Genomic DNA, 18,142 nt, shown 5'->3' on the forward strand with positions numbered 1-18,142 from the left:
AGCGGTTGTGATGCGGGCGGGCAGAGGGGATCGGCCAAGGTGGCATCTGGGCGTGTGGGGCCCCTTCCAACTGTCATGCCCTGACACTTCCCCAGGTGGGTGCGCCTGGCTTCTCTTTAGTGGGCGGCCCAGGCTGGGGCTCCAGCAAGTGGGGAGGGGGGTTCTGGGCAGGGAGCTGCTGTCAGCTGTCTAAATAAACAGCAGAAAACAGAGCTGCCTGGCTCACTTCTTGGCGACATGTGGTTGGGGAGAGTGGGAATCTAGCTTGCTCCTGGCAGGGAGGAGTCACCAAGAGGGCCACACCCTGGGGCTGATAGGAGGAGCCCTTTTGTGGCCCCGCCCCGCCTCCCTCCAGCTGGCTGCCGGTGCCCATGCACACCAGCCTTCTCGGGTGGCCTCTCCGACACCCCCAAGGACTGTCCCCACTCACAGCCACAGTCTGTGCAGCTTTTATTTCAATCAAGAAGTAATCAAATCTATATACAGTCTAAAAACAGTAGAAAAGGTGAGTAAAAAGGCCCACAGTCCATCTGGGGTGGGGATGGAGAGTGGGCCGGGCGAGCATCGTACCTGGCACCCAGAGAGAGGGGCTGGGCACTGTCCTGGCAGCGACGATCACAAGGCCAAGCAGAGGGAGGCTCGCCGGGCACAGGGCGGGGAGGGCACTGCCTGGCCTGGTGAGCCTGCCTGCCTGTCCCTGCAGGGCAGGCAGGGACCCCCCCCCGACCCCTCCCGTGGCCAGCCTGGATGGGACCGGCCTGGGAGACCGCAGAGGAAGCCAAGACGGGCCTGCACTCTGTTAGCACGTCCAAACCTGCAGAGGAAGGGCTCTGTTTCAGGTGCCCCTTCGGCCACGCTGCCTCACCACCACCTGCCATGCACACTTGCCCTCCAGTGCCCCCTGCCCAGGGCCTCTAGTTCCTCTGCCCCTGCCCCCTGCTGCAGGTGCGCAGTCCCCCGGGAAGGCCTGACCTTCACAGTGCTGTCCACAGCGCCTGAGAAGAGCCGGCCCCGGGACACAGCCAGCGCAGTCACACTGCCCTGGTGACGCAGCAGCGTCTGCGTGCAGATCATGTTGTCCATACTCCAGACCTGGGGGCACACGGAGCATGAGCGCCCAGCCAGCCCAGCTGCCCGCCCGCAGCCTGCCACCGGCGCTAGGCCAGCACACACCCTGAGAGACCGGTCGTAGGACGCGCTGAAGACTTTGGTCTGGTCTGGCGTTGAGATGACTGCCAGGGCATACACGGTGCCAACGTGGCCCGTCAGGGTCCGCACCTGCTCCTTGGACTCAATGTCCCACACCTGAGGGAGAGGCCCAGGCAGGTCAGAGCCACAGATGGGGGAGGACAGGGGCCCAGAGGGAAGCCCCAGCCCTAGTCGCCCGCCTTACGTGGATGAGGTTCTCGTAGGTGCCACAGACGATGTGGTGATTCGTCACAGCAATAGAGTAGACGCTGCCGCCAGACGTCTGCAGGACATGGATGCAGTCGAGGGTCCGGATGTCCCAGATCTACGGACAAGCTCAGGCCACTTGGTTCCAGGCCGGGCACCTCACCCCCAGGGCCTTGGAGGCTTTGGACACTGTGAGCAGCCCACCCATCCCCCAGGAAGTGTGTGAGGGCCTCTCTGCCCCGGCAGTGAGGGGGGCGGTGGAGGCGGAGCCCCCCCGGAGCAGGCCTGGGCGGTGACGGAGGGGCCTCCCCAAAGGACCCTCCCCCCACCGGGCCTACCTTGATTGTCTGGTAGGAGCCGCTGTACAGGTAGCTCTGGGCGGCCACCAGGGCCCGGACCCAGTGGTTGAGACCTGTGAGCTCCTTCTTCAGCTTCAGTTCAGTGCCCACGATGTCCCAGACCTGTGGAGGCGGCCACGAGCGTGGGCTGGGGGGGCACTTAGCCGGCACCTTGATGCCGCCCCCCCGTGTACACACAGTGCCACGCCTGACCTTGATGGCCTTCAGGGACCCGCTGAAGAGCATGTTGTGTGAGGAGACCAGCGTGCACACCGGGTTGTCGTGGGCCCGGATCGTGTTCACCTTCTGCAGGTTCTGGATGTCCCACACCTGGTAGGAAGGAGGACAGAAAGCCTCAGGCCCCAGCGAGGCGGCATGCCCGGGGTGCCCAGAGCCCGCACGCCCGCCGCAGCCCCACTCACGATGATGGTACAGTCCGCCGAGCCACTGTACAGCTTGCACCTGGGGGGCGGGGCCGCGGGGTCAGGGCGGCACATGCTGCCGTCCTCGCTGGTGCCGCCGGGCCGGGCCGAGGGGCAGCAGCCAGAGGGCCCGGCAGCTCAGGCCAGCGCCAGGGACGCTCCTGCCCCCTCGAGCCCTCGGTGCTCCTGTCCCGGCGAGGGAACCTTGGGAGTGGAAGCCCGGCCCCCACCCCCTGCCTGGCAAGCGTCCAACAGTGAGCTGGGAGGTAATGACCCCCGTCAGCGCTGTTGGCCGTCAGCCGCTGCTTTCTGGGAGCGAGCATCTGTCTCTCCGTCTCTCACGCTCATGCCCACGAAGTAAAGCCTCATGATGCGAGATAGGAGGAAGGTCTAGAAGGGGCTACCCTGGGAGTGAGGGGGTAGCGGGGCCAGCGACTCGGTGGTCCTGTCCCTGAGCTGTGCCCAGGGCTCTGGCTACAGGCCAGCGAGGTGCCCGAGGCACCCCAGGGCCGCGGCTACACGTCGAGAACGTACATCTTCAGAGCAGGAGGGCCCGTGTGCTGCCACCTAGCCATCCAGCCCTGCTCAAGGGTGAGAGTGCCCCCCAGGACGGGCACACACGGCCATGTGAGGACACACGTGGCCGCACAGGCTCGAGCCCCTGGCCCACGGGGTCTCCTGTCCCTGGCCCGGCGTGGGCACCGTGGCCGGGGAGGCGTACGTGCGCACACTCACCCTTGGATGCACAGCGCCAGCACGATGCCGTCATGGCCCTCCAGCGTCTTCTGACACTTGTAGGTGGTGCATGTGTCCCACACCTGCAGAGACCAGGGCCACGTGGGTCCCCACAGGGCCAGCCCAATGCCGGGGGCAGCAGGGTGGGAGTGGGGCTGGAAGGTGTGTCGCCCGCAGGCAGGCCAGGGCTGGCAGAGGTTGGCAGGCGTGCCCACCCCCGAGGCAAGACCCCACTCACCTTGATGGTCTTGTCAGAGGAGCCGCTGAAGAGCAGGTCCCCCATGGAGTAGACACAGAGACACCAGACCGGGCCCTGGTGGCCCACGAAGGTTCCTTTGCACTTGAAGATCTGCTGCGGATCGTAGGCTGCGGACATGGGGGGAGCTGGTGAGGGCCTGGCGGCACTCAGGGGCAGCGGCAGGGGCAGCAGCAGGCCCGTACTCACATCCTAGGATGCCCATGTTCAGCCGCGCGTTGATGTGGGACAGCTCATCCTGCCAAGGCCAAGAGCGGAGGGCCCGCTGGGTGTGGCTCCGGGCCCCCCGCCCCCAGGCCGGGCCAGGCCCGGACAGTGCAGGTGCAGCAGCAGCCTTCCCCGGCACGCCCCTAACTCCAAGTGCGGCCAAGCCTCCTGCGGGGGCCCAAGCTGAGGGGCAGTCCTGTGCCCCCCTCCGCCCACCCTGCCCCCTGCACTTGGCCCCCATCTGCTGCTCACGTTCAACATGGACGCATCCCTCCGGAACTCCATGAGGTCCTCGCTGAGCTTGCTCTGGTTTTCGTCTAGGACATCTGAGTGGCCAGGAAGACTGCGTCAGGGACCAGGAGGAGGGGCTGCAACCCTGCCTCTCTGGGGCATGCCCTCACCGAACTTGAGCTCCAGGCTCTTCTCCAGCTGGTCAATCTTCTCTGAGAGCTTGCCCAGCATGGAGCGCAGGAAGGCGATCTCCTGGTCCTTCTGGGCCAGCGCCACGTGCATCTCGTGGAAGCGGTCGTCTGTCTGCTGCAGGAACTCCTTCAGGCCCTCAAAGCGGCACGTCTCCAGGTGCGTCTCATAGGTGTCCTGGTTCCCGATGAAGGTGCACCTGGAGGGACAGGATGGCTGCCCTGTCCACCTGCTCACCTGCTCACCTGGCGAGGCCCTTTCCCCAGCCCCCCTAGCCCCAGGATCTCTCTCGAGTCCCACTTCTCTGCCACGATCCTCCCCACGCCTGCTGCCCGCCCATCCGTCCTGCCACTGCTCAGCACCTAGCAGGCCGCTTTGTAAGGAAATCTCATCACTTTGCTCCTGCTCAAAGCTCTTCAGGGCTCTCCCACAGCCGTTGCCAGCCTCCCAGTCCTGCCTCTTCTCTGGCCCACCGCACCTCGGCTCTCCCCTCCACCCGTGTTGGCCCCCACACTGCTCCTTGGCTCACACACACACATGCATGAGTCCTCAGGGCCCACCGTCCCTGACCCCCCGGCTCCCCGACCGCTCCAAGCCCTCTGCGCTCCTGGAGGGCTCAGGTCTCTCCTTCGCGGCACCTGTACCTCAGTTTGTATTACACAGCTGGTGGTGTGGCTCCCGCTAGGGTCCATCTCCCTGGGGACCCTGGCTGTGTCCCCAGCGCTCAGCACACAAGTGGATCTCAACAGAGGTTTGCTGAAGGAGGGACTGTGAATGCCAGCCCAGCCGCCACCCCCCCGCCCTCCTGCCTGCCCGCCACCGTCCCAGGGCAGCCCCCGCACGCCCGCCCCCGCCCACTCACCCGTACTTGGAGTGGGGACACTTGATGTGCTCGCACTCCTTCAGGTGGGCCTCCAGGTTCATCTTGAGGAGGGGTGGGCAGCTGGGGTTGTTAGGACATCGTACAGGCCTGTAGTCACAGCTGCTCTCGTGGTCCCTGGGGGGGGCAGGGCACCGCGGGCTGAGTCCCCGGAGGCACGGGCTGAGTCCCCGGAGGCACCGTGTCTCAGCGCCCCTGGGGGGTGGGGAGTGGGGGCCGAGGGGGGCACTTACTTGCGAGCGCTGAGCTTGATGGTGAACGGGCACCCTCGGGGGTCCACCTCAAAGACGGGGGGCTTCCCGCCCCCTGCTACCCGGCAGCCGTGCCTGCAGTGGATGAAGAGCTCCCCGATCTGCTCAGCCACCGCAATGTTGTTCACCACCACCGTCAGCTTGGCGTGGTCCACGGGGCACTTCTCTGCAGGGGAGGACATGCTGACCCCACGGTCCACCTGGCCACCCCCAGCCCTGGCAACTCTGCTCAGAGCGCTGTGGCCGGGCTGTGCTGGGGTGGGAGACTGAGTCCTGGTGTGGCAGGCTTGGAACATGCTCAGTGGATCCCCCTGGGTGGATCCCCCCATCTACCTGCCCCGCTGAGGTGCCTGAAACAGGAGGGGTGCACAGCTGGGCCACCAAGAGTGACCACTGGGTGAGTAGGAGGTGATGGAGCCTCTCAGCTGACTTAGGAGTCTGGGACAGGGTGGAGGGAGCTGGGAACAGGGCACGGAGAGGAACCAGCCCTGGGCCCAGGCGCCAAGGCCTGGGACGGTGAGTGGGCAGCCGTGACAGTGAGGGCAGCTCTTGCCAGAGACAGCAGCCGCTGAGCCCCGGGGCCCCTGAGCTGTGGGTCTCACGGCTCTGCCCATCAAGGTGTGGAGCCCGGCCTGCACGCACCCGGGGCTGCTGCTGGGCCAGGACTAGAGAGAAGCCAGCACGTATCAGGGGCACCATTGGTGCTGGGCGTGGGCTAGGACCTCCCTGGAGGGACCCACCACAAACTGGGTAATGAGGTGGCCGGGCCTGGGTCTGGGAGGGCCTTACCTGACTTTAGGGCGCATCTCCGACAGAACGTGTGCTGTGGAGACAATGGGTGGGCTTGCGGCATGGCCACTGAGTTGCCCCCTGCACCTGTGTCCCCTGCAGGGCCAAGGCTCTGCACCAAAGGGGCCGGTGGCCCGCCTGGCCCCGTGAGGGTGCACAGGTCGGAAGGGCCGGGCAGGGCGGGCCGGGGCGGCCTTACCCCACACGTGGTGATCACGGGGTCCTTGAACACACTGCAGCAAAGCTGACAGCACAGCTTCACCGAGGGCTGCTCGGCAAACACCAGCGGCTCCTAGAACCGGGCAGGGCAGGCTGAGAGTGGGGCCTGGGGGCACAGACGCAGGCGGGGAAGGAACCTCAGCTGCGGCGGGGCCCAAGAAGGGCCTGCTGAGGCCTGGGGCTAGGCCTGAGCTCGAGGGGCCTGGGCCGTCCGCGCGTCCTGTCCACCTGCGATGGGGACCGGGAAGGACCCCACATGGGCTCCTCCCTCACTTCCCAAAGCCGTCCTGGGGAGCCCCTGGGCTGAGACGTGGGAAGAGCGTGCCTGGGGGACTAGACCGCATCACCCCCTCCCACCAGGCCCAGGGGGAAGGTGCCGCTGCGTCGTGGGGGGCCGCCCTGCCGTGGCGGACACACCTACCGGTTCCTCCTCCTCCTCAGGCAGCGAGAACGTGGAGCGCAGGGACATGCTGGACTCCGAGTGCAAGGAGCGGACGGAGATGGCCGAATCGGAGCGGCGTGGCGTGCTGATGGGGGGCTGCGGTGCACAGGGGCAGGCAGCCCGTCAGCCGGGGGGGAGGGCAGGGCCCCCCCCGGCCCTGGCGGGCGCTCCCTTGGCCCCACAGGGCCACCGCGTGTGCCCGGGGAGCCGGTGCGGTGCCCAGGCCCCGGCCTGCCCAGCGGTCCCGGCCCTGTTGCTGGGCCACCCGCGCACGTCTGCCAACTTTCTTTGTGTAAATGGAGAGACTTCCTGCTATTCAATTCCAGGAGGACACGCTCGCCTGGCCTGCTTCCTGCTTCCCGTGAGGGAGTGTGGGCTGCACACGGGGCGCCTCCATCAGCCAGTCCTGGGCCGGCCTCAACACCCGGATGGCTAGAGGAAGGGACGGCTGGCGGAGGCTTCGGGGCTCCGGGTCCCCTGGGGCTTGGCTGCCCATCAGGCTTCCCTGGACGGGGATGCTGGGCCAGGCCGATGAGGCTCCTGGGGAAGGCAGGGACGCCCCCACTGAACCCTGGCCGAGATGCTGGAGCAGGAGGGAGGGCCATGGGGGCCTGCCTCTGCCTGAGCCGCTGAGGAGGAGGATCTGGGTGGGGCCCCGGGTGGGGGTGCTGCTCCCCCTCCCTTCTTGACCTAGAACCCCCAGCGGAGATGCTGTAAGAGCCACTGCTCCCCACGCTCCTCCTCTAGCACCCAGAAGCCTCCTGCCTCCACACACAGCCCATGGGCCCAGCCGCCCCGTCCCAACCTCTGTGCGAGGCCGGGAAAACCCCCTCCCCACCAGCCATGGGTGTCAGACGTCATGGAGACTGAGGCAGGTGGAACCAGAGGGAGTGGGGCGCAACGTATCTGCTCCCTGCTTCAAGAAGGCCTAGTGTGGCCTTCAATTAACTAAATAACTAAAATAGCTAAAACGTTTAAATAACTAAAAACCCTGTGTTTCTTTATGTTAAATAGGAAACCAAGGCCCGGCAGCCCAGCATGTGAAGACTTGGGTCCTGGGGGGCTGGGAGGGCAGGAGAACCAGCTGGAGTCCACCAGGCACACACCGGCCGGATCTCGCGAAGGGAAAGCAGAAAGCATGGGACAGGTGAGCGGCAGGAGGGCCCGAGTCAGCCCCTGGCCCAGGGCAGGACCTCCCCTCCCCCGGCAGGCCCAGGGCCCCAACAGGCAGAGAACAGCCACGGTAACCCTGGCCACACAGCCTGGGCACTAACGGCCAGCCCCGACGCTGCCCCGACCCCCTTCCTCACTCTGCAGTGCCCGAGGCAGGAAGCTCTCTGGCTCTCCCACAGGCTTCTCGTGCCCGGCTCGGGCCGCCCACCCTCCACTCACCTGCTCAGGCCTCCTACCTCCACCCGGCAGCCCACCCACTCATCCTTACTCAACAGCAGAGGCAGCTTTAAAAATGGAACTCTGATCTCGTTCCCCGCATGCCTGAACCTTCTCTGGCTCCCATGGCTCCAGCTTGTGGGCCCTGCACCCCCCCAGCCCAGCTGCCCTCTCTAGCTGCCTCTCCCACGCAGTCCAGCCATGGGTGCTGAGGCCTTAGGGTGTCCGGACACACCAGCCCTCAGCCTCCCCAGCCCACTACACCCTGCAGACCTTGGCTCGCGGCATGCCTCGCAGCTGAGCCTCCCCCTTCAGCTACTCCTGGGACCTGGGCCTCGGGAAGGAGGACATGGCAGGAGGCTGTGGGGAGAGATGGTCATGGCACAGACCTACCATGCTGTCCTCCTCATCCCGCGGTGAGTAGGCGAGGGTGCTGGAGGAGGACGGCGTCCTGCGGTGCTGTTTGTACGTGCTGGTCCCATCAGCTGCCAAGAGAAAAGGGTTGGGATGCCATGAGTGTGGGCCACAGGGGCATGCCTGGCCCATCATGGCGGGAGGTGGGCTCCCTGGGCAGATGGGCCCTGCAGGGGCAGGGGCTGGGCCTGACATGGGGCTAGTCCTCTCCAGGTCTCCTTGCCCCCACCCACTCCCACAGCCTCCTTGATCTGAGGGCCACTGGGCCGGGGCTGGGCTTGTGGGCAGCTGGGAAGCCCGTGCCCCCAGCAGGGACCTAAGCAGGGCAAGGGCAGGAGCATGAGCTGGCCCGAGCCCCCAGCTAGAGCCCCAGTGGCCCAGGAAGGGAGCAGCCCCCAATAGGCTGAAGGAGGATGGAGGGCTCTTCCCTGTGCCCAGCGGAGGCACGAGGCCGACACCTGAGTGATTACACTGGAGGCGGCTTGCTTGGAGCTCGTCTCCTTGGCCCTCAAGGAAACCCTGTCTGGGGCGGGGTGGGGGGGGCTCTGATGTCCTCACGCAGGAGGAAATGGAGGGACAGAGAGACCTGAGGCCCCTTGGGACTGGGAGACAGCCCACTGTTTGGGTCCACTCATCTTCCACCTGCTCCCATGGCCAGACCTGGAACCAGCCTCGGGCCTTCTCAGCCCCCTCCACGGAAGGTGTTGGTCAGGGGTCCACATGGGAGCCAGAGAACCTCCCTCACAGGCCCTGCAGGCGGTAGCCTCAGGCCCCAGCCAAACCCAGACGTCACTAGCAGACCCAAAGACCTGGGTTCATGATTCAGGCTTTGAGCAGCTGCCCTGGGACTGGGCCTCAGTTTCCCTATCTGTAACGTGAGGGGCCAGATGAGGCAATTGTGCACGCCCAGCTCTGACCCATCCCTGCCACGGATGGGGTGGCTGGTGGGGCAAGAGTGGGACAGACTGCCGTCGCGCCTGACCGGGAAGCTGGGGACGCCAGGACGGGGAGCTCGCAGCTCCTGACGGGCCGAGGCGTTCGGGAGGGTGCCCTGGGTGCTGGGATGAGTGGGGACGTTCATTTTCTTTTCCTCAAAAGAGAACGTGTAAGAAGAAAAAAGGGCTCTTTCAGAGCTTCAGGCTGGGTCCCCCAGTATGAGCACGCGTGCCACCCCACTGGCGGGAGCCTTGGGGAAGCTGAGAAACTAGCCACACAGCGAGGAGCAGTAAACCGAACCAGCAGAAGCGCACACTCCGTCCTGAGCCCCCTGCCCTGACGAGAGAGGCCACAGCCTCTTGGGTGCCCTCGCTGGCTAGCTCCTGAGGCCCTCCACAAACACACGGCCCAGCGGCGGGACCCAGCAGGAGAAAGGACCCCGTGAGCACTACTCATCACCCATCCGTGCCCTGTGTGCTCCCCAGTCCTAGCCTTTCGGGTCCTGCTAGGAGCCCGGGGTGAGGATGAGCCAGGGCTCACGAGAACAAGGGGAAGGACGGGTGGGGGTGCCGGGAAGTCGGGGCAGCCCTCCCCGGAGTGGGAAGGGGCAAGGCCCTGAGAAGGAGGGGTGGGGGGGTGGCAGGGTGGAGGAGGAGCAGGGAGTGGGAATCCCGCCCGCTCCCCAACACCAGCACCGCACTCCCGCCCCACCAGGAAGTGCCCCACAGACCCTGGCGTGGGGGGGGGGGGCGCCCAGATTCTGCCCAGCCCAGGCTGGCCCAGGGCTTGCAGGCTCACCTTTTGTGATGGTGGTGACAGCCGAAAAAGCAGGCCCAAAGGTCGTTTCCATTCTGGTCTGGAGAGAGAACGCACGAGACTTGGCACTGACCCCCGGAGAGGGTGGGGACACACATGGGAGCATGCACGGACACACTCTCCCACCGCCGTGCCCACGTGCAGGCGTGCATACACGGGGACACCCACCAATATACGCGGCACAGCCCTCCCGCAGGCCCTCCAGGTGGGGGAGGGGCTGAGCTGGAAGCTCTGCCGGGGGGGCCCTCCACCGGGGGCCCCACACCCATAAGGCCCCCTCTTACCCCAGCTGCGACGTCTGGGGTGGGAAGGTTGGTAGGCCCCCCGGAGAAGCGGTTGTAGCGGGCGTTCTTGCCCGAGCTCATGCTCTAGAGAGGCATCTAGGGTCCTTGGGCCGCATGTCCTGCGGGGGAGCACAAGGGATGGCTTTAAAGATGGTGGCCCTGGCCCCGTCAGGTGGCCTGCTCTGGCTAGTCCACGACGGGCACGCTGCGGTGGCAGGGAGGCTGACAAGGGCAGACCCACATGGGCAAAGTCCCTTCCCCTCCCTCCCGTCCCAGGTGTGCACAGGCCCAAGGGAGGGAGGAGGCCCTGGGTGCAGCGGGTACTTGGCTTGACCCTCCTTCAAGGCCTAGCCTTCTAGAAAAGCCACCAGCTCTGCCCCAGGGGTGGAGAGCCCCCATGGTGCTCTGTCTGACCGTCTGGGTCTGAGGGCAAGTGTCCCGGGGGCCAAGGCTGGGCCATGGTGTGGCACACAGGGTGGGATCAAGCCGTATGCCTGCCTCCTGCCAGGGTAGGGACAGTCGGGCCCTGGATAGCCCCAGTCTGCAGGATGGAAGGACACTGGCCACGCCCCAGAGAACCTGTCAGGGACACACCTGGGGCCTAACACTCAGAGCCTCATCACACAGATAAAGCCATTTTCAGGCAGGGGGAGGAGATGAGAGCCCTGACTTCTGACCTTGTGCAAGTCACCTACTCTGGAAACAGGGGACACCCTCTCACTCCCCAGCTGTTGACTCGGGACTCGCGGGCTGAGGTGGCAGGGAGAAGGCACAGTGAGAATCATCCTGGGCCTCCGAGAACCACCCCCCGTACACCCAGAGAGGGGCCTGGCTGGGCCCCAGGAGGGCTGGCTATTAGAGAGAAGGCACCAGCTAGCTGACCAGATCGTGGATAGCCTGGGGCGAGCTGCTCCATTGCCAGGGCAGCGCCCACCTTCCCAGGGGCCCTCCCAGGGTCAGGGTCTCCTGCTATGGCCCGGAGTCAGCTGTAGCCACAAGGCCCCAGCTTGGAGCCAGGCTCCCCCCGAGGAGGAAGCCACACACCCAGGACTGCTGCCACCTGGCATGCATGAGCTCTCTACCCCGGAAGACCCCTGAGCAGCCCCCTGGGATGCCACACCACGGGCTCATCAGCCGCCGCCCAGCCCAGCCATCAGAACCAGCGTCAGCAACTCCTGAGGAGGCCCCTGGTTCTGCTCCTCTGGGGCGGGAGGGGGCGTGGCAGGCCGGGGCCCACCCTGCAGTTTGAGGGCCCCACCGGGCTGAGAAGGGCTCCTGGTGGAAGGGCTGCTGAGCCTCCCACCCTGTGGGAGGAGGCAAGAGACGCGCTCTGCCCCCACCCGGTACGTGTACGGCACGCGGCTGGCTCCAGCACCTTCTCCACTGGCCCCGGTGACCTGGCACAGCTGGCCACGTCTGCCTCACACACACACCAGAGCTACTCAGTGGTCCTCCAAGCCAACCTGTAGGTCCATAGGGAGGAAGCTGGCTCTCAAGCCTTGTGTCCCCACACTGAGCTCCTGAGCTGTCACACACACCCCCATCTCCTCTCTCTCCCACCTGCCCCTTCAAATGTCACCGGCAGTGCCACTCTCCCAGTCTTCTAGCCTCAGGCCTCCATGGGCTGGCTCTCAGCTCCTGAGCTGGCATGGCCACAAAGTACTGCCCCCCGTGCTCAGAGTGCCCTAGGGGTCCGGCTAGATAGGGGGACCCAAGAGGTGGGCCAAAGCCTCCCCCTCCTGCCCACCACTCCCCCTGCTGTGACTCAAGGGACTTGGCTGTGTGTCCCAGACCAGGCTGTCCAGTGGCTTGTCCTCTTGCAGGGGCAAGGCAGGGGCTCCTGGGAGTGGGCAGTATCAGGCCCTGGGACAGAGATGTGAATACGGTGTGTCCAGGAGCCCCACCTCCAGCCCCGCTGCTGTCTCTATGCTAAGTAGGAAATCTTGGGGGCCACCCTGCTCGGATGAAGGCCACCCTGGCCAGGGTGAGGTCCAGAGCTCGGACGGAGGAGCTCTAGGACTCACCTCTCGGGAAGCCTAAGGTTGGCTCCAGCCTCAGCACCATTGGGCGTGCTGGGAGGAGGGTGGGGGTGGGTCACACGGGGGTGGCTGGCCCACACTGACCTGGATTTTACAATCCATCTGCTCCCTCTGCTGCAAGCTCCCAAGGCCCAGAGGCCCGCTGCTGGCTCCAGGCAGCCAGGACCCCAACAGGGACTCCCCCCGGGACCGCGGCCAGCCCGCCAGCCCCCGTGGGGCCTGTGTGCGTGCTGCTGCAGTCTGAGAGAGCGGGCGTCTGGCTCTCCCTCCCTCTGAAGTGAAGTAAACAGAAAGGCACGCAGGACTAGCAGGGCAACATGCAAATCGGCTGGAAAGTCCCCTGACGGCCAATAGCGGCCCTGGCGGCAGACACACAGGCCTGGCCTAGCCAGGGAGCAAAGCTGAGCAAGGGAAGGAGGGAGGGAAGTGCTTCCCCGTTTACATGGGGTGGCATGCAGCCCCAGCCAGGGACCCCGGGGGGGGGGCGGGATCCGGGCTGCAGGCCACCGCCCCCCCTAAATGTGCGCCCCTGAACACAAGGATCAGATCCTACCCTAAGCATTGTGGAATTGAGCAAGATGCATCGAGCCTTCAGCCCCGCTCCCTAGGGGCTGCATTTTGCAAGAGTCTTCTCTGGCATCCTTCAGCTCTGCAGGCCCAAACCCGGAAACACAACAGCACAGCTCCTCACCCCCCTGGCCGGGCCCAGCTGTGCTGGGGGGTGTGCCCCAGCCCCCGAGGGGGTAGGCCTCCTCACCACTCCACCACCGCCTGGCAGACAGGGAGCTATCAACTAGACAACTGGACTCTCCCAGACTGGGAAATGCTGCGGGCTCAGCCTGCCAGGCACAGCTGGGGTGGGAGGAGGGCGAGATAGGACATCCCCACAGCTCCCCGCCCCTCCCCAGCCAAGTCCCCACCCTGCCTGTTCCAGGTGGCTCAGCAGAGCCCACGGGAGGGACGTGAGGATTCTATCTCTTAAAGACTGAAAACCGCAGGTCCTGGTGGAGATGGGTCTGCCTGCCTCAGGTAAGGCTGGTGGGGGAGTGGTGCCCAAGGGCGCTCAGGGTCAGTGCAGAAGCAGCCCCCCTGCAACCCCTTGCTTGAGCCTAGGGTCAAGGCCCAGGGATCTCTGTCCACCCACGTCCATGTCCAAAGGGCTTCTGGGGCCCTGGGGTACACTCATTGCCCAGGGAGGAACTAGAGATCCACCTATCATGCCCCAGCCCCTGGACTTTTCCACCCCCAGCTCCTCTTTGGGAAAGCCCCCCACCAGCCCCCTTCTCTGGGCAGCTTGCACCAGAGGGCAGGCCAGCTCCCTGGGGAGCCCCTCCCCAGCCCATCCCCTGGATGGAGGCCAATAGCATCTGCTAAGCCCTCAGCCTTGGGAATGTGGGACCCAGGCCCCCCGGTTTGGTCCGTGCGGCTGGCAGACAGTGGAGTGGGCAGTGCCCGCTGTAAATGCCGGAATCGGGGCAGTGGGGGTGGCCGGAAGCAGGTCCCACTAGGGCCAAGCCCCGCCTTGAGGCAGCTCCTCCAGCCGCCCCAGGGAGTGGGCGTGGTGGGGTCTCCTGAAAAGCCCGTGCAGAGCCAGCGACGGGGTAGGCGTGCCCTGAAAACCCCATCAGGCCACACATCTGGTGGTGATTGCTCCAGGGGGGAGCACTGGTGGCTCAGGACACCTCAGCCCTGCCTGGCACAGAGCCGTGGGTGGCCGGCTGGGCTACAGCCAGAGCTCCAGGCCCAGCCCCTCGTATCACCCACGGACCACCCAGCCCCTGGGTGAGCCCCTGCCCAGGGCCCCCTGGCCAAGCCCAAGCTGGGCTGCCAAATCCTATAGAAACAGGCTGGTTGCCATATCAAAGCCCCATATACTTCCTCCAGCTGCTCCCTGATGTCCCCTTAGTATGTCTTTTCCATCCCAAACAGGCAGGGTGTGATGTCAGGGATCCCCTCAGCACCTCAGTAGGCCCTGGTTTGAGGCCTGCCCGGCCTCCCTTCCCTCCCAGCACGCAGCCTGGGCCTCTGCCCTCACCCGCCATCCTTGTCTCTGTACCCACAGTCCTAATCCACAGTGGCCTCAAGGTTGCTGGACTGGACACCTGCTGTGGCCTCCTCTCCCAGGGCTCTGTGTCTTCACACTTCCCACCTAGCCTCTCACCTTGCCTATCCAGGTCCAGCACCCACAGGCCCCTCTGCTGGAGGGACAGCATCCCTCCTGCTCCACCAGCCTGGCTTTAACCCCCATTCAGCAAGGGGAATGCCTTCACCTCCCCACCCGCCCCTTGGGGACAGACTCATCTCCTATGCTTTCTCTCCCATACAGTGGATGGCCACGTACGAGCTGCAGACTCAGCCTGGGGGACTCTCCTATCTATGATGCCTGGAGAGCTTCCCGGAGGAAGGGGCTGGGCGGATCCAGAGCAGGGAGAGAGCATTCTGGGGAAAGGTATTTGTCCTCCTATCTCAGCACCTGGCTGCAGGGGCCACTGTTACCTTTCACCAGACAGCCTGGGACAATCTTCCCATCTGTGCCGCTGCTGCCAGAGTTGGGCCAGACCCTGAGCTGGAGGGAGGGTGTGGGCAGGTAAAAGTGGCCCCTATAACCAGCTGCATTCCCCTGGCCCTGCCCCAGGCCGCCCCCCACCCAGGAATCTAAGCTTGTGGGGACAGGTCCTGGGCCTCTGCCCGAGAACCATGTGGCAGTACCTCAGGCCCAGACTACAGCTCCAGGCCGCCCTGGCTGCTTCTCATCACGCCCTGTGTGGTTTCTGTCTCCCTGCCTTCCTCTTTCTGGCTTCCCTACAGAAGCTGGGAGTGTATACAAAGTCACAGGCCAGAGCCTGGCCTGGACATGCACCAGCCCACGCCACTGTCCACCCCATGCCCTTCCAGCCGGTGCTGCAGCACCCCCACTCCTGCCTGGGTCCTCTTGGGGTTAGTCCACCCCCCCAACTGGACTTCCAGTCAAGTACCAGGGGGCAGCCAAGTACCAGGTCTGCCAGTGACATTAGCACCAGCCCCCAGGGCCCATTTCCCCCTTCGTCTGCCCCACCTGACTCCATGCTCCTCCAGGGAGCAACCAAATGCCTTCTGCTGAAGGGCCAGAGCAGAGCACAGAGGACGGTGGAGGGCATCTGTTGGAAGTGGAGGGGTTGGCAGGCCCCTCTACCAGGGTTCCTCCTGCGTAAGCCAGCCAGAGGGCCCGGTGAAGTCCTAGGTGCCCACCCAACAGCAAGGTCAGGCCAGTGGTGACTCAGGTTCAGAGCAAGTTATGTCCTGCTGACACCTCCCAAGGCTAGACACATGCTGGCCCTTCATATATATGCTTACGCTGACCCCTCCAAGTGTCCTTTATGGAGATGGAACAGCATAACGGTCAAGGCCACGAGTGCTGGACTCGGACCTGGGTTCAAATCCCGCCTCTGCTGCACAAAGCTGCGCGACTTTGGGCAAGCTTCTCAACCTCCTGGGCCTTCGATTTCTCACCCGTGAAACGGAGCGGACATGCCCACATCTGACAGGAACTGTGGAGATGGCTCTCGAGGCAAGAGTCAAGGCTCTGCCGACAGGGCCCCTCTCTGAGATCGGAAAATGGAGCTGAGAAGCTATCCCAGCACTTACAGCCTGCAAGAGGCCACGCTGGGGTCAACCGAAGGCCTGTTCCTCTCACTTCCTCTGTTCTGCCGGCAAATCAAGGAGCCCACCATGCACTGAAGCCAGCCCCAGGCCAAGCCGAGCCGGGGGGTGGGGGGGTGCAACCAAACCACAGTGCCCAGGCTGCCTGAGGCCACCCAGCCAGCGCAGGCCCTTCAGCCACACCTCTCCCATTTCCCAAATTGTGCGTTCCTGATCCTGCGGCCAGGTTCACACCCACTGCAGGCCAGTCCCCATGCTGGAGAGAGGGCCCGTGCTGACGGCCAAACGTGAGTCTGACCCGGAGAAGCTGCAGGGCCCGGGAGGAGAGGCAGACAGAGGCTCGGGAGTACTAGTAAGCCCCATGCAACCTGCCAAAGGCACTTTTCTGTGGGTTCTTGTCCCAGCTAAGTCAACACTTCAGACACTGATCTGTTCCATTCATTTCCAGAAATACTGTGACACACAGCCACAGCACGGGTTACTCCACAGTGACCCCTCCTTCTCAGCCGCTTACCTCCCTCATCCAGGCTGCCTGTACCCCTGCTTCCCCTGAGACGGAGGTTCTGGCTTCCGGGGAATAGTGCAGCGATACCCTGTAGGAACCATGAGCCACAGGGACTGGGGATTCCATGGAGAAACGGGAATGCCCAGGGCAGCTCAAGTAGGGATTTACGACAGAGAGGTAGTTTCTGCTACACAGGCCTCCACGAAAGGGGTGTGGGAAGGGAGAGGCCCAAAGAGAAGGAACGAGGAAGAGAGAGGCCCCATGCTTGGCAAAGGCCAGGGGGTGGGCAGCCCCCAGGAGAGGAGCACTGTGTGTGCATGGGGAGGGGTCTGTGGGATGGGGAGAAGGGTGGACACTCGGTCTGGGCAGCCCGGAGCTCTAAGAAAGGGAGGCAATAAAGTAGGGTGGAATCTCTGGCCGTCGTCTCTACCCCTGTCCTGCCAAAGCAGGGTGAGATCCAGCACAAATGCAGACTCAGCCCCAGCTGAATGCCCTGGCCTGGTTCAAGACAACCAGAGCCTCATCTCCCACCCCACTCTCCTCTACACACAGGCCAGCCTCCTTACTCTCTCCTGCTTCCTCACTGAATCTCAGTTCTTCCTCCACACATAACCAGGGGCTCTTCACTAGGCTTCAATCTGATGCTGGCTCTCCTGTGTACAATTCCTGCCACCCTGCACCCTGGTCTGGCCTCCCGGACTTGCCTCTCACCCCTCTGCCAGCACTCACTGGCGCCCCAAGCCGTTTCTCCCGCGGGGCCTTTGCACATCTTGCTCCCTCTGCCAGGCATGCTCTTCCAGCAACTTCCCAAGACAGGCTGCTTGCTGGAGGCACCTCCCCCCTCACCAAGCCGCTCAGGAGCGCCCAGCACTCCTTCTCAGCGTCCTGTTTCGTAGCACCCATCACAACTCCTCAGGATTTTGTGTGTACTGTCAATCGCTCTCTGCTCTGGATCACCAGCTCTCAAGCGGGGGGGGGGGGGGGGGGGGGAGGGGGAGCGGGGGTAGGGCAGGATTTTGTCCCCCAGGAGACGTTTGGGAATGTCTGGAGGCATTCTGGGTTGTCACGAAGGGGGTGGGGGAGGTTACTGGTATCCAGTGGGTGGAGACCAGGGATGCAGCTCAACATCCACCAAAGCACAGCAAAGAATGCTCGGCGAGAAGTGTCAACAGCGGCGGGGTTGAGAAAAGCTTCAGGAGAGGAAAAGCCCACGAGAACTGGGTCCCCGGCGGCGCTCCATGCACGCAGGAAGGAGGAATGAATAAGGAAAGGGAGAATGGAGCGACCGAGCGAGTGATGGACAGACACGGAGACCCCGGCCCGCGTCAGCCCCGCCCCCCAGGCCCGATCCCTCCGCGAACCCCGACGCGCCCACCGCGCGGCCCCGAGGGGCGAGCCCGGGCCGGGCGCGCCGCGCGGACACTCACCCGCCCGCGGCCGCCCGGGAGCGGCAGCGCCACCCTCCCGCTTCATCGTGCCCCCGCGGCCGCCGGCCGGGAAAGGGACAGGACGCGCGAGCCGGAAGCGCTCGTGCGCTACGCCCGCCGGGACTTGTAGTTCTCGGACTCTCAATGCCCGGCCGGCTGCCTCACGCGCGGCTCCTCAGAAACTACGACTTCCGGCGGCTTCGACGTCGCGGGGCGGGATTGGCAGCTTTAGAATCACTCTATGTTGCAGGTCGGAGTCTGATTGGTTATGTGCAGCTGTCGCTCAGGGTGACGTTTTATGGCCCGTTGCGAAAAGGAGAAGCTTCGCGGGTCGGGTCC

General features: G+C 64.7%; 1 protein-coding gene across 4 annotated transcripts; it reads right to left on the reverse strand.

The window, feature by feature from the left end:
• Positions 1–433: 433 nt before the first annotated feature.
• On the reverse strand, positions 434–17,933 carry TRAF7 (TNF receptor associated factor 7). 4 transcript variants are annotated; one of them, XM_036083235.2, is made up of 22 exons: positions 17,804–17,882; positions 12,317–12,504; positions 10,194–10,312; positions 9,892–9,949; positions 8,137–8,228; positions 6,334–6,450; positions 5,893–5,985; positions 5,694–5,727; positions 4,887–5,070; positions 4,636–4,770; positions 3,755–3,972; positions 3,606–3,679; positions 3,336–3,384; positions 3,129–3,256; positions 2,891–2,973; positions 2,156–2,195; positions 1,947–2,063; positions 1,734–1,856; positions 1,394–1,513; positions 1,174–1,305; positions 973–1,092; positions 434–814 (listed from the first exon to the last, which is right to left on the reverse strand). In XM_036083235.2, exons 3-22 carry the CDS (start codon positions 10,272–10,274, stop codon positions 800–802), a joined length of 2,013 nt encoding a protein of 670 aa, XP_035939128.1. In that variant the 5' UTR covers positions 10,275–10,312; positions 12,317–12,504; positions 17,804–17,882; the 3' UTR covers positions 434–799. The 4 variants fall into 4 exon arrangements, with proteins under 4 accessions (XP_035939128.1, XP_035939129.1, XP_035939127.1 ...); XM_036083236.2 differs by lacking the exon at positions 12,317–12,504 and having other exon boundaries at positions 4,642–4,770; positions 17,804–17,933; XM_036083234.2 differs by lacking the exon at positions 12,317–12,504 and having other exon boundaries at positions 17,804–17,933.
• Positions 17,934–18,142: the final 209 nt, after the last annotated feature.

The sequence above is a fragment of the Halichoerus grypus genome, chromosome 6 (genome assembly GCF_964656455.1).
Source record: "Halichoerus grypus chromosome 6, mHalGry1.hap1.1, whole genome shotgun sequence".
In the NCBI taxonomy this organism is placed as follows: Eukaryota; Metazoa; Chordata; class Mammalia; order Carnivora; family Phocidae; genus Halichoerus; species Halichoerus grypus.